At 38.4% G+C, this 22,752-nt stretch overlaps 1 protein-coding gene across 13 annotated transcripts in view; it reads right to left on the minus strand.

Annotated features, from left to right (window-relative positions):
- PEAK1 (pseudopodium enriched atypical kinase 1) overlaps positions 1 to 22,752 on the minus strand; it is a 303,507-nt gene that overhangs the window by 32,091 nt on the left and 248,664 nt on the right. For all 13 annotated transcript variants that reach the window (XM_036842113.1, XM_036842106.1, XM_036842110.1 and 10 more), the window contains one exon: positions 7,314 to 7,507. In XM_036842113.1, the coding sequence (XP_036698008.1) occupies positions 7,314 to 7,507 (194 nt within the window). The remainder of the gene's footprint in view (positions 1 to 7,313; positions 7,508 to 22,752) is intronic.

Below are 22,752 nucleotides of genomic sequence, written 5' to 3' on the forward strand. Positions count from 1 at the left end.
GAATGTTCTCCCTTGCTTGTCAATCTGGCAAACAACTACTCTTCTTTCAAGCTTGAAAACTCAGTGACCCTCTCCTAGACTCCTCCAGGCAGGGGCTTTTATTGAACCTTTAAATACCTGCATCACAGCAACTATCACATGAGCTCCTAAGAGTCCAGCCCCCATGGCTGTCTTTCCCAAAGAGCAGAAGTCCTTGAAGATAGCACTAGTATTCCCAGTGCCTAGCCTGGTTCCCAGGAGATAGCTGGCACTCAACAAGCGAAAGTGTTAAAGCCAAAATAAATGGAATATATTTTTCTATTTAAATTGTAATTTCAATATTCATCCTTAATCTTTTCCCAGGGCTCATGACAAGTAACACAGATGAGAACGGGAAGGGAGAGGACAACAGAAGAGATGATCATCACCAAACTGGGAAAGATGCACTGGAGTTTATAAATATAGATGCCACACAGCACACTGTGCACCAGCCTTGTCAAATAAGTAGGCCTCTCCTTGGCTGCCCCCAGCACTCACTGTATCATCCCCTGGCAGTGGGCATCAGCAACTTAGGAGGAAGGGTCCTAATCTATCTGGGCATTATTACTGTACTAGGTCCCACCACAGTTAAATGTAAGCACCAACTGGCAAACCACAGGGGACATCAACTTCATGCCAAATGATAAAACGAAGCTTTAAGACCACTTCAGGCTCAGGCTTAGCCTCAAATAAAGAGATACACGGACCACTTTAAGGAATGTCAGTGGTGTAGCAGCTGACAGACTCAATTTTTAAAGATCTCATTAATGAGAACCTCTCCAAGAACAGAGATTATTTATTTGGGGGTAAGTTATCTATGTAATTTGAATATTGCGCTCTGCCAACAAATTCCAGTACATGGGAAGCTATTTTTAAATGTGAATGCAGCTAACTTAAAAGATAGGAACACAGTCTATAGTTTCTTTTTAAATAGAGATAATTACATTTTTAGGAAGTACAACAAATTCACAAACAAATGTTCAGAGCTATCACTCTCACTTTTTTTAAAACATCCAGATAATCTAAAAATGTGCAATTCTTTCATCTTTGGTTCAAATAGTTAACTTTGCATTGTGTGGCATAATGTCTGGCCCATAGAATTGTTATTCCTCAATAATTACTTGCTGAGTAAATGAATGAATGGTAATATAATCTTCAGAATGATTTTTTTTAAAGCTGCCATTTATGATGACATTACTCCATAATTACAACCATCAAGTCTGGCAATGTAATGACATTCCTTTAAGTTTTTCTATTCTTTAAAATTTAACACTGATGGTCAATACATTGCCAAAGGAAGTTCTGGAGATAGAAGACTTTCAGGTGTTTTCTTTCAGTGTTTGAACGGTGCAGCCTTAAGGAGATGCTCTAGGTAAGCAAGATGAGAAATGTGGACAGTTTCACGTGGAAAGGAAACTGAGGTATGGCTTACATAATTCCTTAATTAGGAAACCCCTGATTAAGTCTCATTTTAGAAAAAAAAGCCAGATGATAAATGGAACACACAAGCTAGGATTTGGAATTTTCCTGTATGAACTTTCCTCAGGAGAGCTCAGTTTCCCTAACCTGAAACTTACCTAGTCAAATGCTAAGTCATTTTTGGCACATTCATCCAAACATGTTCTCAGCACCTTCTGTGTGTTTTAGATAACGTGCTAGGTTGTAGGCACAAAGAAAGAGGAACAAGCCAAAATTCTGTCCAGTAAGGGGAGACTAGATAGATCTTTCTAAAAAGTAACATCTAGGGCTTCCCTGGTGGCGCAGTGGTTGAGAGTCTGCCTGCTAATGCAGGGGACGCGGGTTCTAGCCCTGGTCTGGGAGGATCCCACATGCTGCGGAGCAACTGGGCCTGTGAGCCACAATTATAAAAAAAAAAAAAAAAGTAACGTCTAGAGTACTCGGTTAAAAAGTGAGTGAAGGAGAGCTAAAGTCACCAACTAATTTCCAACAGAGTAGAAGTCATTACAAGATCCTGATTTCAGCAGGCTGATAAAGTAGTCAGGTGTGCCACATAAAAATCTAGCGATATTTCTTCTAGACATTTTGAGACAGACATAAGAAACATGGGGAAATGTTGAAGGTCTGATTAAAAAAACTTTCTATCACTTCTTTAGGAAATCATTTTGGTGGCAGATACCCTGCTAAATTCAGTTTCGGGTGTTTTAAAGTGTTATAGATCAGAGTTTGTTCAGTGATCACGTATCACCATCACCCAGAGGAAAACCATTACTCTGTCAGGCGCAACCTTCCTAAGCAGTTGTCAAGCGCATAAAAACCAATAATGATTTTTGTGCCCACAGAAGACAATACAAATCCCCCAAATAACCAATTCTTTAAAGCAGTGCTGTCCAACAGAACCTTCTGTGATGACAGAAATGTTCTGTATCTGCATGTTGAATACAGCAGCTCTTAGACACATGTGGCTATTGAGCACTTGAAGTGTTGCTAGTGAGACTGAAGAACTGAATTTTTATTTACATTTTAATGAATTTAAATTTAAATAGCCAGATGTGGCTAGTGGCTACCATACTGTATACTGTAGCTCTAAAATCTACAATTAATTCAGTTATAAACAAAATAAAGTTTGCTTTATAAGTTAAGGACAAGAAAAAAGGCAGCTGAATTAACCCTGGAGAGGGATCTCTAAGGTGAAAAACAAATGGATGGTTCGCATCAGTCGGTAGCTTTTTGTGGGAATGGTTGAATCACAACAGCTCTTGTTATACCATAGCAGAGAAAGGAAGCTGTCTCAAAGACAGAGGTCTAACGGGAGATTCTGATGTACGGTAATCAAGGCCTATTCCAATCCAGTTTTGTTTTTTTTTTTTTGACTTATTAGTTTTCAGAACTATCTAAGAAATGTGGGAACTACAAAACAAATGCAAACCATGTCCCTTCGTTTCGCTATAACTAGCAGACTTTGGGGGACTGGGTCTGTCGCAGTACTTCGCTGTTATTTGTTATCTCTCCTCTGGTCTCTGTTGGCCACCTCGGTGTCCTGTCTCCTCTATCATGTTTCACGCTCTCAGTCATCAGTTGTACAGGCAGCCTACAACTTTTTGGACTTGGATTTTGTTGCTCTGCTTATTCAACATTTCTAATAAACATTTAAAATTATTTCTGCATTATGCTACATTTTCTGGCTAGCACATCAAACATATTGAAAAAAGAAAGCAACAGTATATTTTGGCGTAGAAATAAAGGAACTTCACAATTATTAAGCACTTCTATGTATCAAGTACTTCTTTTGCCATCAGCCCTACAAAGCAGATGCTACTATTCCCTCATGTCAGATGAGGAAACTGAAACTCAGAGATGGTAAATAACTGACCCACAATCATGTAGGTGGGCAGTGATACAGCTGTCATATAAACCTAAACCTGTCTGATCCCCCAAACCTACGTTTTTTTTTTCCTACCATATAACACCGCTTCCTAAGCCCACTTCACAATGCAATTTTCAGAAATAAATTCCACAGCAAAGATTATGGTAACCCTTAACTTCCCTCCTTCAGTTTCTTCCATCAGTCCATCCATCCTCTGACTCATTTTTTTTAAAAAAGAAGAAGAAATATGGAAAGAAAATGAAAAAGAAATATGTAACATGTGTTTGTGGAATGGTTCTAGAATATTTAAAAGGATCTGAAGCTATTATATTAAGAGGTTTTGTTTCCTTTTGGTCTTAAAACACACAATTTTTTTTTTTTTAAGCTACCAGGGCATTAAATTATAAGAAATTACTCCAAGGGATAGTTTAAAACTTCATGCAAATGATTTATTGAAAATATTAAAAAAGGTAAGTTCCAAATGTCACCTGAAATACTTGTTCCATTAGGAAAAATAACAACAACAAAACAAAAAATTAAAACAAACAAAAAAAACACCTATCAGCTTGTAGAACTCATGGAGCCAACCTTATCTATTACTCAGTTATTATTTTACCCACATAGTAAAACCTTTCCAAAGAAGCAACTAACTATGTATCATATCCTATGGAGTCAAGTTATCACCACTTAAGCACTTAAGGAAAGTTAGGCAACATTTTATGAGTATCACATACTTTTAAAAGTAAAGCAATAGGTAGAAAGAAAGCTATTTTTCTGATGGGGCATCTGTAATTTGGTATTTTTGTAGTCCAAGAAATCATAATCTTTTTAAAAAAAAGTCTTAAATTTTGTGTCTCAAAGTAGATGACTTAAAAAAAAAGGGGAGACAGCTGCAGCCCTTCAGTATCTTCTAAGAATTTAGTGGTTGCAATCATTATAGTCTAGTAATGTAGACCAACTGGGTTCCAATCTTGGTTCAGTTCTTACAGGTTCTGTGACTCTGGGCACGGCACTCTGATGTACTTTCCTCATCTGAAAAATGGGGATAATAAATCCTAAGGTTGTTGCGAGGATTAAATGAGTTAATATATGTAAGGCACTTGGCATATTCATGAAAGCAATGCTCTATTTTTTTCTAACAATCTACATTAACTGAGACGATAATACGATAAAATAGTTAACTTTAACTGATGTGGGCAAATGGATATTTTTAAAGAAAAGATGCCATAAGATAACATACAATCAGTAAAAATTTTTATATATTTTACTGAGGATGTCATGAAAGAAATTTCAGTGCAGTAAGAATGTCTGAAATATAATTCCTGATATATTTGCTATCTGAGGACATATAGTAAATAAAAAATAAAAAAATAAAATTTTCATCTCATAATATGTCTCATAAAATGTAAAAGCATGGAAAAAGTTCAATAAACCACTTGACTATAAAATCTATTCCAACTGGAAAATGGTATCCAAGATGGTTGCTTGGGTAAACTGCAAGAGTTTACTCTCCCCTACCCACAAATCACAGAAGGCTTCAGGAACTTAGAATGGAAGTCTTCTCCTTATGGAATGTATTTTCAACTGCATGTGGGTTGTTACGATTGAGTTTCCCAAAAGGACATAGTAGAGCATTTCTCCAATAGTTTTACCTAACCTTTTGGTCCTCTTAAGGATGCCCTTATTTCCAAGCACACTAGCTGATCTTAGAATGATTTATCCTTACAATAACCTGATAGAGGAAAAAGACAAAGAAAGGAGGTGAGACACTAGGTAGAAGAATGCTTTGATATTATATGCCACTGGTTTCCAGACAGATGTGAGAATTGGTCAGTGGTCCATAAGAATCTTACTAGCGCTACGCATGTGGCAGTCCAGCTCATGCTACTCATCTCTCTCTTGACTTCATGGGAGACGAGCACTAAGAAATCCTTGTCCAGCCCCAAGCTTTGCTTTTCAGAGGGGAAACTCGGTGACACTCAAGGGAGAGAGAGATCAGAAGTCACTGGGCAGTCAAGGAAGAAGAGTGAAGATGATTTCAAAATTGAATGATCTTTGTATTGATAAGTACATTCGAGATAATTTAGTTCAACCCTCTGTGTAGTGCAGGATTCGCCTTCACAGCATCTCTGAGAGATGATCCCTCAGGCTCTGCCTAAACACCTCCAATAACTGGGATCTTCCCTCCTCAAATCTGCTAGCTCCAAGCCAGAAATCTGGGATATATTATAAATTCTTTACATCATTCATATCCAATTAACCACTGAGGTATTTTACCTGTCAAATCTCTCTTAAATCTATTCACTGTTCCCCTTCCCCACTATCTTAGTTGAGGCCTTTCTTTCTCATCCCTTTATGTGGTTCTGCAATAGTATCCAACTACCAGATTTCCTGCTACCAAATAATTTGCCTCTAATTCATCCTCACATGGCAGCCTGCAGTGGACATTCTAAAACACAAATCTTTCTTTAGATTTTCTTTTTTTTTGACGTGGACCATATCGAACTTATTACGATACTGCTTCTGTTTTATGTTTTGGTTTTTTGACCGCGAGGCATGTGGGATCTTAGCTCCCTGACCGGGATCGAACCCACACCCCCTGCATTGGAAGGTGAAGTCTTTTTTTTTTTTTTTAAATAAATTTATTTATTTATTTATGGCTGCATTGGGTCTTGGTTGCTGCTCGTGGGCTTTCTCTAGTTGCAGTGAGTGGGGGCTACTCTTAGTTGCGGTGCGTGGGCTTCTCATTGAGGTGGCTTCTCTTGTTGAGGAGCACAGGCTCTAGGCGTGTGGGTTTTGGTAGTTGTGGCTCGTGGGCTCTAGAGCGCAGGCTCAGTAGTTGTGGCGCACCGGGTTAGTTGTTCTGCGGCATGTGGGATCTTCCCGGACCAGGGCTTGAACCCGTGTCCCCTGCATTGGCAGGCGGATTCTTAACCACTGTGCCACCAGGGAGGTCCTGGAAGGCGAAGTCTTAACCACTGGACTGCCAGGGAAGTCCCTAAAACACAAATCTAATCATGTCATTCCTCTGCTTAAAACCCTTTACCCTTTAGTGGTTCACTACCACAAACAGCAAAAAAAATCTAAGGTTTTAGCCTGAAATGCATGATCTTGTCTAACTCTCCAGGGCACACCTCAGCAACACTAAACGGTTGTGTTATTCACACGTACCAAGCCGTTTCGCATCTCCATACTTTTTGCTCATGTGTTGCCTGTTCTTTGCTCATGTTGTTACTCTTCTTTCCCTCTGTCAACCAGCTAAATAAGTTCAGAAATCATCTCCAGGAAGGCATCTTTCCTTCTTTTTTAAAAATTTTTTATTTTATTTAACTAATCAATTTTGTGTGTGTGTGGCTGCATCATGCAGCATGCGGGATCTTAGTTCCCTGACCAGGGATCGAACCCACGCCCGCTGCAGTGGCAGTGCAGTCTTAACCACTGGACTGCCAGGGAAGTCCTCTGGAAGGCATCTTTTGACACCCTTCCCTGTATAATATAAAAATATTCTGTGTGGGGAATTCCCTGGCAGTCCGTTGGTTGGGACTCTGCGCTTTCACTGCTGCGGGCCCAGGTTCAATCCCTGGTTGGGGAACTAGGATCCCGCTAGCTGCATGGCACGGCCAAAAAAAACAAAACAAAAAAATTCCGTGTGAATCCTCTATCACTGCACTCATCATATTATACTGAAATCATTAACTAGTTCATCTCTTTCCCTCCAGGTGAGTCTCTCAAGGCAGGGACTATGTCAGAATCCTAGCACATGGCACAGGACTCATGGTAACAGGTGTTTAATATATGCCTAGTACAAATTAAATACAGGACTTTTTCTGATGTGAGTTAAAATTTATAACTCCAATTTCCAACTTTTGCTCCATGGAACAATAAAAACCATCTTTCCAGGGAAATAAGCATTAGGCTGGTACATAAAAAGACAAACTTTAAATACTCTTTACGTGACATTTGCACTTACCTAAGTTGCTGTATGTCGCACTACAGGGATTCGGGTCCATAGGACCTGAAATGTCTCCCTTTTCCTCTTCCCTTTCCAGTTCAGGCAGCGGCAATGCCGGTGTGACTGAAGTACAGCCCCCACCATCCTGCTTCACAACAACAGTGCTTGGATCCCGAGGAGAAAAATCCTCTGTCACTTCATGGGTCACGTGACTGAAACAAATCAGACCACCATCACACTGGCATTCAAAGGTTTTTGCTAAAATTTAGATTTATGGAAGGCACATATTGTCATAAATGTAAATAACTGGCCCTATAGTCACAGCAATGGGTCATAAACCCCAACATACTTGTCTGAATATAAGGCAGTCTTTCATGCAGGCAGATACTTCTCTCATATATATATTGGGATACTTGATACATACTTGATTCATACATATTGAGAATTCAGTTTGGTAGAGGAGCTATAGTAGGCTCAGAGGGAAGTTTGAGAATAACAGGTAAGGAGTGGAACTTTTTTTTTAGGTAGTAGGGGTAGAGGGAACCGAATGCTTAACTAGTTAAAGACTAATACACTAAAGTATTTAAGAAAGTATTTAGCATATTTACTATATTTACCATACTATAGTACAGTCATCCCTTGGTATCTGAAGGGGGCCGGTTCTAGGACCACCCACAGGATACCAAAATCCACAGATGCTCAAGTCCCTTACATAAAATGGCTGTAGTATTTGCATATAACGTACACACATCCTCCCATATACTTTAAATCATCTCTAGATTACTTATAATACCCAATACAATGTAAATGCTATGTAAATAGCTGTAAATACAATGTGAATGCTATGTAAGCAGTTGCCGGTGCACTGCAAATTCAATTTTTGCTTTTTGGAACTTTCTGGAATTTTTTTTCCCCTAATATTTTCAATCCATGGTTGGTTGAATCCACAGATGTGGAACTCGCAAATAAAAAGGGTGAACTGTGCTATAATACTATAATAAATATGAAATACTTTACAGTATTTACTTTATTTAGTATATAGTATTTACTACACACTAAAGTATTTATGAAACTATTTAGTAAAGGATCAGGAGTAAAGTTGAGATTTAAAAAAGGAAGTAAAGCAATTATTTTAGGTAAACTGAGGCCTGGAAGCCTCGTTGCTAGGAGCACAGTGAAGCATCACACACTCACCAGCTAGCTTTTCTTCCTGTTTTTTTTTGTTTTTTGTTTTAACGGGCAAAGAGAAAGAACGAAAGGAAACATCTTATATACTGTTACATGTTATTTCTGGATTTTCAAATGGCAGTGAGTCATGGTGACATTTACAAGTTTCTTTAAAAGAGGTACTTTGTTTGATCATGTGTCGTCAGAACATATATCACCTGTGGATTTGAGGGAGTAGATCTGAAGGAGGAGTACTTTCTTATCAATTTTTCATTATGGAAATTATGCATGTGCCGGAACAGAAAAATAAGCCTTGAAGTCTGCTGGATATACAACTTCAAAAATATTCTTTCAAAGCTGGCAGAGCCAGAGGTCTCTCTATACTGAGAGTAAGCAATGAGTGGGAGGTACCATTATGGAATCTGGCTCTTGGGGATAGGGTGAGGCGGGAAGGGATCAGTTCACTAGCAGTCAACAGGGTGGTTTATGTAAAGGAGGCTTCACATGGTAAAGCATGCTGCCTCTTCTTAATGGGCTGCCTTAGGTTATCAACCCAAAACAAAGCTAGTTTCTCATAATATGGAACATCATAAATTCAAGGTAACAAGGGGGCTCTACTTCCACGCGTTAGCGAAGAAAAGCAAAGTGACACTTCTGAGACACTCTCAGATGCCACTTAGTGTCACTGAGAAGTTATCAACATGCTTCAGGAGAGGGAAAATGACCTTTGCTGGGCAAAAGTTAGTATAAGCCATTTTAAATTTCAAAGCAATAAATATAAAGTGATTAAGAAACATCATCCCCCTTTGACAGGAAAAACATTAAACCTCCAGACGCTCTCTTCTTATTCTCGAGTCAAGTTGAGAGGTTTCTAAAAAGGTGTTTTTAGGCTCCTAATCTCTGCAGCCTTGCTCTTGCCTTTTCTCTTACTTCCCCCAATCTCATCGTTATTGCTAAAAGGAAGCTCTCTTTTCCATTTGTCAAAAATGATTGGTGAAGGCGGGTTCAGAAACCATGACTCCACCCTCACGTGTCTGTTTTCCTCCCAGGGAATGGGCTATTTATATTAAGCCTATTGTAAAAACTACAAGAAAGAGTTGCTGCTATTAACCAGTGAGGAATTCCCTGGGCCTGTTCCCACATACATGAAACATAGCTCTGTACTCTTAAGGGGTTCTCAACACAAAATATGGATGCTAAAAAGCAAGAAATATTAAAGACTCACCCACTGTACTCACTCATACAATTCCCCATTAAAGGAAATTCTACAGGGCCTTCTTCAGTCTGTTAATCATGTTCTGAAGCTCTGATGAACCATAGCTCCCACTGAGTTCTGGAGGACTACAAGTTGGGCGAGATATAAGAGGCTCGAATTCTGCACCTTAATATAACCCACTGCACCTTGACCTTTACCTGAGGGGTTTGGTCTGGGAAATGAGCCAAATTACCTTTGGGAAACTAAGCAAAGTGAAAGCTAGTTTTATTAACTCTTTGAGGACCAGGGCAGCACAACCTGTATTCTCTACAAAGGTCAGTTTTCACAAGCACATTTTAAATAAGTGCACTGGTATATTAAATCACCAGTTAAAACAACTGTCAACTATAAAGAACTATGCAAAAGAGCTGATGAAAGTTAAATCACATGAATTTGCAAATGGATACTAAGATGTTTAACCTGCATTTACAGTGACAGCAGTGTCTAAAAGGAAGAATTTTTAAAAATGCATCAATGATATGTCATGTCTTGATGCTTGAGGGAAGAAAAGCTCTTTGTATGATTAAAATGGTAAAAGAGAGGGGAAAGGAAGAGGTTTTGAGAGTTCAAGCTTAGATGTGGTAACATGCTGTGACTAAAAAATGAAAAAGAATCAATCAAGAACAGCATCAGAGAAGGTGATTCAGTCACTACGTATAAACAGACAAATTGTCCAGGAAGAAAAAAGGAAGTAAAATCCTATAATTAATTTATCTTAGGCATATTAATTTTATAAGGGAATATAATTTTTGACCATTGACTTTTTAATGTTTCATATTTAGATATAAAATCAGAAAACCCTCCCAAATAGTAATATGACACTTTCCAAATACAGGCTTTATCTCCTAACAAAGTGGTTCACCACTGACTTTTCATTGGGAAATGTTTGATGTAATGGAGGAGACACCAAAACAGGAATCAGAGAACCCAGATTCTGTTTCCCTATTACTTTGATCTTCTGTACAAACTAGATGAAAACATCAGGAGGGAGATAATGGAGAAAATGAAAAGTTCCCCCATTTTGTCCATGAGATAGATGGTTAAAAAAAAAATTATTTAAAATGAAATTACAAGAAATCTACTAGGATTTCTAATACAATATATCTTAGCACATCTTGAAGTAGCAAATAATGATGAAGGTAACGATTTTTTTCAGGATAAGTACAAGTTGATATTCATTATTATAAAACAGAAGTGTTAACTGATACATGGCCCACAGAGAGGAAGTTATGGCTTTTCTATTCCTGCTATTTAAATTCATGTTGAAACAATCCCTAGTTCTGTAATGCAATGTAGGATATCTGTAATAACTACGGCATTGACATCTAGGTCCTTGATCATCAGGCTGGGTCAAACCCTGACATTGCCTGCTCTTTTCCTGGACCTTCAGCATTTGTTCTGCTTTTAGAATGGGAGATAACACACATTTCTTTTTACCTCAAACTCTTTGACCAACTTTTCATTAATGACCAGTTTTTAATTGAGATTTGGTAATGTCTGACCTGACACAAAAAAATTACGTCGCAATCTCCACAAAGACACATCTTATTTTCTGAACATGGAGGATGAACTTAAGGTATTCAAAGGAAATGGTAACATTGTTACAGATTTGTCTGTAATACAAATGAATCCCTTGGTAAGTTTATATCTCAACAGTGTGCAATATTCATACATAATTCAAAGCCGCAGAAGCAGTCTCCTGCGGGAAGCTCACTTGGCTTACCCAGGTGGTAGGATTAATCATTACACCATCAAATGAAATAATCCTTTTTTTTTTCCCCCTGGCATATTCATTCAAGACAGATTTTGGTAGAAATTCTGTTAATGTCTGAATATACTTTTTTAAAAGGCAAATCAAATGCCACATTAGAAAGGATTAAAGGTCTTTATGTATCCAAGTATTTCCACGATTTCAGTTCAACTTTTTCTTCAAATTCAACCACCTTCATTCAGCTTCAGAAGGGACAGTAAATGAAATCAGGCTTCTATAGAGACCATCTGCCTCTTGGGGCAAATGGTATCCTAAATTCCCATTTGCCTGCTCTCTTCAGCAGCTGCATCTGTCTTTAGTTGTCCAAGTCAGCCAATAAGCAAATGCGTGATTTTTAAAACCTCCTTTTACCCCTAAAGATCAGATCAAAGCAATCAGAAACAGCATTTCATGGTTTTATTACTGGTTTCCAAAGCTGCTTATTTCTGGAGTTGCTGGGGATGATGAACCTTTGCAGAAATGGGATGTGAATCAACACGAGGAGGAAAGATCAAAGTTATCGAATCCCACACTGTTTATCTACTAAAAGGGGGAAAAACTCCATTTCCTTCTGTCTCTCTACCTCTAGGACCTCCCACCAATATGACATTTCTTAATCCTATCTTAGTTTCTAGGTCATCTACTTGATTTCGCTACACTTTCCAATTACTGGCATTCTCAGGTAGAAAAGTGTTGTGTCCATTGATCACTATCTTAGTGTCTCCAATTTTCCACTAAGCCTTCTGTAGTCTTTAACTGAAAACTTCAAACTTCTTATCCTGGACTGAGATTAACCTTTAACTGAGATCTGATGAGTTCTTGCTAATACGTCTAACACAGTCTGGTCAGACAAAGGTAGCTCTTCCTGGTGTGAATGAAGTGGCTAGGTCTTGGGATGGGGAAGACTGGCAGCCATGAGCAAGGTCTTGAATAGACTCTAATTTCCAGATACTGCACAGTTTCAATTTTTTTTTCTTTAACAAATGTGTTTTTTTTCTTTAGCAAATTAAAAGTGTCTTCAAGGCACTAGACTGCAAGACAGCAAAGTAGATAAAAACACAGGTCACTGTAAATCACTGTCACCTTCACAATACTAAGAAAAATTACAGTTTTAAAATCCTATGAAATAAAAATTCAGAATGGCATCTGTACAAATTAACAGAAAAGATAAATTAATCTTGGAAAAGAGCAAAAAAATAGGGTTGCTTTTCTCAATAACAGAGGTGTGGAAGGAGATTCTCAGCGTCACCATTTGGCCTTAGCTCACTTCTAAAGAATGGGGTCAGATACTGATGTTTATTTCCTGGAAAGGCAAGGTATGAGAAGAAAATATCAACACGCCTCTCTAACAGGACTAACCTAAGGACGATATGGAACAGTCATTTTCGGGTCCTGGACATTTCCCGCATGCCCAGAAGCTCTGGAGAAGTGAGTCACTGCACCTTTCCCCGATGTCCTCTTATCTCCCTCAACTGCCCGTTTGCCCTTTGAGTCGGGGAAGCGAGATGATTATGTATGCTAAACTCTCCAGAACATGGCAGGCTCGCTGAAGGAATGGATATAGGGAGGGAACAGGAACCAACACTGCTCAGAACCTATTCCTACTCTACACTGCACAAGCTGCACACTATTCTATTTAACTCACAAAAACACCTCAAGAGGTAAAGGCGATTATTCTCACTTTACAGATAGGGAAACCAAGACTGAAAAAAGTGAAATCAGTTGTCTAAGGTTATGTGTGTACTTAGGTGACAGAGTCAGGATCTGAATTCGATACTATGCAACTCTAACATCCGTGTTCTTTCCACCACACTGATACCATTAGGTAAGCCTGGTGCATTGTAAAGATTCAAGAATAAATGCCTGATTATGAAGATGAAGAAGTAAAAGTGTTTTGAAAAGAAAAAAGCTATTATTGAAATGTGGGGTATTAATGATTACAGATGCATTCTTTTGAAAAATTCTAAACAAAGTCATTGTTTACATTGCAAAAGGATTTCTTTACATGGGAACTGCTCTGGTATAGAAAGACTGTGTTTATAGATGTTTGGCTTCCTAATAATAATCACCACCACTACCTCCACATTTGCTGACTGCTAGGTACTGTGTGCTTAAATATATATCTCCTAACAATAATACTCTGAGTAAGGGTTGTTATTACCATAATAGCAAAAGATAATAGTAGCCAAAACTTACACAGTGCTTATTATGTCCCTGTTCTAAGCCATGTCTCTCAACAGTGGCACTATTGACATTTTGGACCAGATAATTGTCGTGGAGGGCTGTCCTGTGCGTAGTAGAATCACACTAACATCTCTTACCTTCTACCTCAAATAGGTGTTGGAATTACTCTCTGCTTCCCCAGTTGTGACAATCAAATAGTCTCCAGACATTGTCAAATATATCCTAGGGGTATAAAAATCCCTTCCCCTCCCCTCCTGTTTAACACTTAACATTAATTCTTTTAAGTCATACAAGGTTATTATCTCTGTTTTACAAATGAAGAAATACTAAGTCCAGAGTGGTTAAGTTATTTGCCTCAGGTAACACAGCTAATACCTGGTGGAGCTGAGATTCAAACCCAGCACTTCAGCTCTAGTCTGTGTTCTAAACAGATACATTATTCTCTCAGTTTATAGATGAGGAAACTAAGAAGCAGAGCTCAAGTAACTTGTCCCAGATGACACAGCTAATAAGTGGTGAAAGCAGGATTCAAATCCAGGTCTGAGTGACTTCAAAGCCTATGTTCTAATATATTATGCCAATTGTTATCAGACTTTAACATGTCTAAGAATTACCTTGTTAAAGATGCAGATTTGCAGCCCTCACCTCCAGGGATTGATTCTACAGCTCTGTGGTATGACCCAGGAATCTGCATTTATACAAACACCCCAGGTGATTCTGATGCAGTTGGTCCTAGGGCCACAATCTGAGAAACTATTTTTTACTGCCTCTCTCTCTGCAGAGAGAAGAGGGAAATTAAGTATAAAAGGAGTAAAGTATAAGAAGTGAGGAAGAAAATTTTAAGTAAAGGAGCATCACTGCTCAGAAGCAATATGGCTGAACAGGGGAAATAAAATAATTTAAGTAGTCACAGATAAGAGATTCATAATGGGCTACTAAAAAAGGGAGGGAGTGCTTTGGGACCAATCCTTACCTTCTGAGGTTTATCCTTAGAATACAATTATACAAACTTACAAAATGTTAGGAAATGAGGATATGGCCTAGTATGACATTTATGATTTTTATTAGAAGGCCTGGCTGGATGAAGACCACTCTGAAAATAGGAAATGGCATCTGTGACACCAGCAGTAAGTCTTCCAACATGCAGTACTATCTCAGTTCTTTGTATCAACAGAGGACAGAGGTGAACACAAAAGGCAGGCCCCTATAACTGAAAAAGCTGCTCCAAGACAGACCACAGCACCTGTACCTTCTACCCACGCCGCCAGGGGACTCTTCTTAAAATCTCTCTTTTGTTCTGCTGTTCCTCTGTTCTATATCAGCCATTGATCCTTGTGACCTGTTGAGGACAGGTCCAGAGTACCTGCAGGACTTCAAAGCCCTTCACCATGAGGCTGCAATATATGTTTTTATCTTTATTCCAGACTTTCTGAGACATAATCCTTCAGCTCCAGACAATGTATTTACATAACAACTCCCTGTCCCTTGGACACACCATATTCTACGTTTCTGCTGTACCTACTTTCCCTTCCTAGAGTTGCCTCCCTTCTTCTGTCCATCTACTCCAAACTCAGCCAGTCATTAAAGACTATTCAAATCTCACATTACCCATGATGTCTGACTGTCCATGGGGACTCTTCCTTCTCTGAACACCCATGGCAGATGTTATAGACTGTTTGCGTCCCCTCCAGATTCATATGTGGAAACCCTAACCCCCAGTGTGGCTGTAGTTGGAGATGGGGCCTCTAAGGAAATAATATTAAATGAGGTCGTAAGGATGGGGCCCTGTCAGACAGGATTTGTGTCCTTTTAAGAAGAGGCACCAGAGAGCATGGTTTCTCTCTCTGTACATATTATGGAGGAAAGTGAGGACATAATGAGAAAGTGGCCATCGAGTCAGAAAGAGAGCCCTCACCAGAAACCAAATCAGCTGGAAACTTAATCTTAGACTTCTGGCCTCCCGAACTGTGAGAAAATAAATGTCTGCTGTTTAAGACACCTGTCTGTGGTATTTTGTTATGGAGCCCGAGCTAAGGCAGCAGGGACTGAGGATCACAGAAAGCACTCAGTAAATGGGTGTTGAATAAATCAAATCAGATGGGATCTGGGCAGCAAGGCACTAGAAAACAGCACCAGGATCTGTATCTACATCCCTCCCAGCAAAATTTCTGCCTATATCACGATGGAGAATGGAATAGGGACAGGTTCCAATATGGAGCATCCAAAGGGGGGTTCCTCTCCCCAGCTAGGAAGTCAGAGGAACAGGACATCTTCCCTGATGCAGAGTGGAGCTTCTCCATGCGCCAGCAGCACAGAAAGGCCAACGGCTGATTCTTGAGACTGTTTCTCTCCATGATAACTAGGAGTTGGTGTGGGGAGCGGATCAGTGTGCACTGCTATCATCACTTTGCTCTTTTCAGGCAAGCCTTTCTCCCTGCTAATAACAAATCACCATTATAGAGGCACCATATGAGGATAAACTGCTTGTCCTGGGTTAAACCTTTAAATATCACCTGATGACTCTAATCAATATTCTACAGTTATATTAAATAATCACTGACTGAAACTGTGGCCTAGAGGTTTGAATAAAGGCCTAGAAATAAGTAACTCAAATTTAATCTCAGCTCTGCCACCAATGCTACTCTGTCCATGTCTCCCATTATTCATCTATAAAATGGGTGTAGCGACATTTACAGGAGTATGTATTAACTAGGAATTTCACATAAAGTGCTTCGAAGAGAGTGAACAACTGTGCCAATGTTGAGTACTTTAAGACTGCTCGACAGGTCAATGAATCAGTACGCATCACTGTGGCCCTTAGTGGTCACAGACATGCCTTCTTGCACTTAGGCTGCCTTTATAAAAGACATGGTAGACACCAACAGACTCAATAATCACCAAAAGAGTGCAACAAAAATTACTAACAGGCCAAACATCTCTAAAGTCAGAGTCTGGCTCTGACACCTACTTGCAGAGTGGCCCTGGGACTGTCGATGAGCCTGTTTCTCAATTTCCTATAATAGGAAGAATGCACTGTCCGAGATACTGGAACAACTGAGGTAATGTGAATGAAAATTATGAATTATATAATAAGATACAGGTATTTAACTTCAGATTCATTAGGCGAACAAGGAAACAAAACTGACCCAATAAGTAGGGGAATTCTCAGTTTGATTCTTCACTTCGTAATACATTATGAGACTCTAAACAAGTCAGTTTACTTCTCTGGATTTTTAATCACCTTCCCAAAGAGAAAGGAATATAAAGCTATCTGAAGACCACCCTATAACCATTCTGCATCATTTTGTGATTACAATAAAGTGAGATATTTATCAGTTTTCTCTAAAAGAGGATTATTTAAAAATTCAACAGTAAGGACTTTATGAACTCATCTAAACTTTAGGAACAATATGTCAGCAAATGTAGATGTGATGATAGTCCAGAAGTTTCTTTAGAGCAAAGAACATATGATCACGAGAACGAGCTGCTACTTTCAGCTTCTGTCTCCAATTTTTTTCTTTATGAGAAATAGGAATTTGATCTTCAAGGCCAGTTTGGTCCAAAAAGATGACTTTGACAGGTTGCCTTAGCAAAGAGTAGAGATAATGCAAATTAAGATATAACTGGAGCACACCTGAAACTAATACAACATTGTAAATCAACTATACTTCAATTAAAAAAAGTGTTCTTAAAAAAATTTTTTTAAAAAGATTGTACCTACCAAAAAAAAAAAAAGATATATAACTGGAGCATAAACATTAAAAAAAAATTCTAGCTGAACTTTCCAGAGAGAAGGACATCACATTGTACCACAATCTAAGAAGTATTTGGACTTTCTTTTCCCATACTCTGTGTGCATACACACATGTATATAAAGAGACTCAGACTCTGGTTATTTTAGTGAGTAGCAAACCTGACTAGTGTTTGACCAGAATGGCTATAGGCCACTAGCATGCCTGATGACTACAGACAAATCAGATATTATAACTTAGTCCAGGGGTCAGCAAACTTTTCTGTGAAGGGTCAGACAGTAAATATTTTAGGCTTTACAGGCCATATGGTGTCTGTTGCAACTATTCAACCCTGTTGGTATGGTGCAAAAGCAGCTGTAGATAACATGTAAAAAAAAATGAGTGGCTGTTTTCCGATAAAACTTCATTTATAGAAACAGGTGAAAGGTCAGATTTGGCCCACAGGTCACAGTTTGCCAATTCCTGGTCTATACCCCTGAACCTTGGAGTGGATTAGAGGGACTCTGAGGATTGACTCCTGGATTATTTAGGAATATAGCTGAGTTCTAAGGACTCTAAGAAGATCAAAATGGTCTTGGAAGGGTATAAGAAGGCTTATACAGATGACTAGCATTCCTAAGGGAGCAAAGGTGTGCCAAATCTAATCTGCGTGTCCAGAACAGAAGTTGACTGAGGTTTGGACAGAATCCCAGCAGTGTAAGGCATAGCTGGATTCCTGAAATGGTTCTGGGAGTCCTAAAGAAACTGGACTTATATGGTATCCAGGATGGATACATGGTAGGGGTCTTTGCTAATTAGGAACATGATGTTCAGGGCTGGTGGAGCTAGAAAGGTTAGTCAAAGGTCAAGAGGCCATTCAGGGGGCAAACGATATCCTTAACTTTGGTTGAGAGTGTTATAGTTATTTCAGGCAAGTTACAGTGATTTTCTTAGTCATTGACTGTTTTTCTAATTGATCAGAAAGAAAATTTTTGAGCTAAAATTTTTTTGTTTTTCTTTTATGGGCTGTGCTGTGCAGCATGCGGGATCTTAGTTCCTGACCAGGGATTGAACCCGTGCCCCCTGCAGTGGAAGCATGGAGTCTTAACCCTTAGTTAGACATGGAGTCATAGTCCCTTGAGCTAAATTTTTAAGGACATGTAAGTGATTGGCAATAGATATTGCCTACCAATTATGAAATAAATACGATTTTAGTCAATAATCAAGAATTTACCACCAGTTTACTGAAAAGACTACTAAAAGGGTATATACTTTGGGAAGAAGTAAATTGAATCCAGAAGGGAAGAATGAAATAAAGATGGAATAGTTAAAAAAAAAAAAAGTGATAAACATGTGAATAAATCTAAAATAAAAAAAGATGATGCGACGTGATGGGGAGTGACTGAGAGTGGGGGGAGTTTCTTATAATTGGGCAGCCAGTGAAGAATCTTCTGAAGGAGTGACATTTAAATCGAGAGCTGAATGACAAGGAGCCAGCCATGCAAAGATCTGAAAGAAGCATACCAAACAGAGTGAATAGCTGATAAAAAGGGATTAGGCCTGGCACTTTTGAAGAACAGAAAGAAAACTCCTATTGTGAGAAGTTTATGAGCAAGGTGGTGTGTAGGAGACAGGTTATACCGGTAGTTAGAGGTCAGATTGTATAGGGACTTCCTTCACTGTGTTGAAACAATGGGATCTGCATTTTAAAAAGAGTACAAGGCTGTTCCAGAGAGACTAGATTAGAAGGGGCAAGAGATTAGGCAGGGAGATCAATTAGGAAAACACTTTATGATATTTTGGGTGTAGGGGATGAAGGGAAGAGAAAAATCAAAGATGACTCCTAGTTTTCTAATCTGAGTGACTAGATGGATGGTGGGACCATTTATCAAGGGAAGGCTTGGGATTGAATAGATTTGTAGGGAAAAATCAAGAGTTATGTTTTGAACACGTTTCATCTGAGATGTCCAGTTGATGTTCAAGTGGAGATATCAAGTGGATAGTTGTATGTGAATCATGGGGGAAAGAGATCAGGAGTGGAGATATAAATTTGGGAGTCAAAAGAATGTATGTAATATTTAAAATCTTGATACCAGATGATGGTTAGCCAGGGGCTAGCCATTAAAGTTTAAAGAACCCTTTAGGCATATGGTTATGAGGGGAAAAAAAAAAACACTTATCTTTTAGAGATACCTACTGAAATTTTTACAAATGAAATGATGCCTGGTATTTGCTTCAAAATAATGGGGGGAATGGGGTGAGGTATAGATGAAACAAGATTGGCCATAAATTGATAGCTGTTGAAGCGTGGTTTTGGGGTAAGTGGTGGTTCATTTTATGAATCTATCTACTTTTGTATATGTTTAGAATTTTCTATCATAAAAAGTTTAAAATAAAAAGAGGGGAATTCCCTGGCAGTCCAGTGGTTAGGACTCTTTGCTCTCACTGCTGAGGGCCCAGGTTCAATCCCTGGTCAGGCAACTAAGATCTCACAAGCTGTGCAGTGTGGCCAAAAATTTAAAAAAAATTTTTTTAAGGAAAATAAAAGGAACTATTTTAAGATAGTCTCCATTAAAAGTGGTAGAAGCAGAGATGGAGAGAAGTAAATAGATTTGGGATTACAAGGTGGTCCTCCATTAAAAGGTGGTAACATTTCCACAGTCAACATTTTAAACAAGGCACTCAGGAAGAAAGCAAGCCTGAATAACCGGAGGTACATGAGCAAGAGGGTAAGTAAGATTCATCAGGTAGACAGAGGTCACATATATAGGGCCTTCTTCAGTTTGGGGATATGACTGGGTTTACATTTAAGAAAGAGCACTTAGCTGTTCTAAGAATAGAATGCAGGGGGGAAACATTAAGCAAGGATTATCTTAAATTCTGATGTCCTAAGCATAATTTGTAAAGAGGTCAACTGTTATTGCTAGGTACTGTGCTAGATGCTTTACAGATATCTATTTAGTCCTCATAATATCTCTGTAAGGTAGGTATTATCATTACTGTGGTACACGTTGGGAAACTTCAGCTCAGAGAGGTTAAGTCAAAAGTCACACAACTACCAGTGGTACAATCAGAATTCAAATTTTTGTCTGTCTGACTCCAGTGCTTGCATTTTTCTCACTACGCAATATTATTCCCCATGCTACGGACACCAAAGAGTTGCAGAGATGGTAGGTAAACTAGTGCTTTTAAAAACGATAATGGAGAAATTCCCACCTGGTCACAGACCAGACTAACCACTAAATTAATTTCTCTTGATCCAGACTAGCCGGATGGAAATGATGCCTATGGATACATAGTTGAGCCAAAATTTGACTGGTATCCCTGTCACCAATATTTTCCCCTTCCAGTTCATTTTTAATACTGCTGCCAGTAGAGATTTTATTTAAAAAAGAAAATCACACTACTTTCATCCTTAAAAACTGTTTCTGCTACAAAATCTACAACATAAAGGCCAAACATTTCAACGTAGCATGCAAGGCTCTTCAGTCTTTCTCAGCAGTTCTCAAACTTTTTTTTCTCTTAAAAATTATTGAGAACTGTAAGGGCTCTTGTTTATGTGGATTATATCTATTGACATTTATTATATTAGAAATTAAAACTGAAAAATAATTAATTCATTAAAAAATAGTAAACACTTTAAATATTAACCAAAATAATATTTTTTTCAAATATCTTTAATATCTGGCTTAATAGAAGACAGCTGAATGCTCATATGTGCCTCTGCATTTGATCTGCTGTGATATGTTGCTTCGGTTAAAGTATATGAAAAAGATCTGGTCTCATCCAGATATGTAGGTGGGAAAGGTAGTATTTATAGTCTTCTAGATAATCGTGGATATTCTTCTTTGGTACTATATCAGAACTTGGCAAGTGGTAGTTTCTTAAAAGTTACTTGCAATATGGAATCTGAAACCATACCAATGAACTTTTTGTACTCAGTTACATTAAATCCCTTGTTCTAACTTGCAGTTTCAATGGATCTTTTACTCATGCATAATTCTGTAACATCCTGCATTGGGTCATTTGGAAATAACCGGTTCACTGAGTTATGTGGATCTTCCAAATGTTGACACATTTCATTATATAATTTTAAAAATCTTTTTTGCTAATGCCACCACCAATCTCATCAGAAGAAATGTTTAAGTATTAGGAAGCTGTCACGGTAGCAGATACAAGTTTGCAAAAATTCTTATTTTTGCTTGAAAGCATGAATTTTATCATTGACAACAAATACTGTCAGTTGTTTTCCTTGAAGTAATAGGCTCACTATGTTCATTAAGAAAATATCTGCCAAACACCCAAGCCTGTATAACCACAGCTGGTCTGTGCCCCTTGTTCTTTCAAGTTGGTCCATGAAAAAGGTGCTGGTTCAGCTTTGTAATTCAAATTTTGAAACTCAAACTATTTTACAAGAGTTTTTCCTTAAGACACCCATACTTCGGTGTGCAGCGTAAGTACTCCCTGTGTACTTCTTATTTTATCACACAGAATTTTTAAACAGACATATATTAAAGGGTTGAGATTTAATAAAATTTACTACTTCATCAAGGACATTCTTAAGTGAAACTGGTGTTTGTTTTTTAAAACTACTAGTACCATATGGTGCCATGGTTTTGATTTGTGCAGGTATAAGTAGTTTTACCCATTATTGTTTTTGCATCATCAGTGCAAATGTCAACACAGTGAAAAAGACAAATAATGTCTTAGTATTATTATGAAAATGGTGACTTTTACATGGTCACTATTTGACCTTGCATGGACCACGTTTGAAGAACCACTGGTCTATTCATTATCCTTTTCCAGTCACCTGTCCTGCTTCTGTTTGTCGTCATCATCTGTGACTGCATATATTGTTCCTTTCGCCTACAGTGTCTTCCTCAGCCAGCTGGCAAAATCTTATTTGTCTTTTAAGATCTGGTTTGTATTTCATCTCTGAAAAGCTGATTTCATGTCTTTTAAGTTGATTTAATCGCTCTGTTTTTTGTGCTTCTGTGCCACTCTGAACATACGTTGTTTTAGCATTTATCACATTGAGGGCAGAGGGGCTAGTATCATTTTCAAGCACCCACTATGTGTCAGACCCTGTGCTAAGTCTTTTACATATTTTCTTATTATATCCTCAAATCAATTCTATGTGATAGGTATCATTACAGCCACTGTACACTGAAGGACCAGTTAGGTAGCTGAAGCTGAAGTCAAACCCAAGCCCACTATTTCAGCAGTATGGTAATCTTTCCCCCTATTTACCCCTATGGCACATACACAGCACAGATAAGATATTCAATTTATGTCACCTGAACAGGCAAATAAATGAACTTCGTAACAATCTCATTTCATAATGCAAGACTCTACAAAGTCCCTCATCTT

The sequence above is a fragment of the Balaenoptera musculus genome, chromosome 2 (genome assembly GCF_009873245.2).
Source record: "Balaenoptera musculus isolate JJ_BM4_2016_0621 chromosome 2, mBalMus1.pri.v3, whole genome shotgun sequence".
NCBI lineage: Eukaryota > Metazoa > Chordata > Mammalia > Artiodactyla > Balaenopteridae > Balaenoptera > Balaenoptera musculus.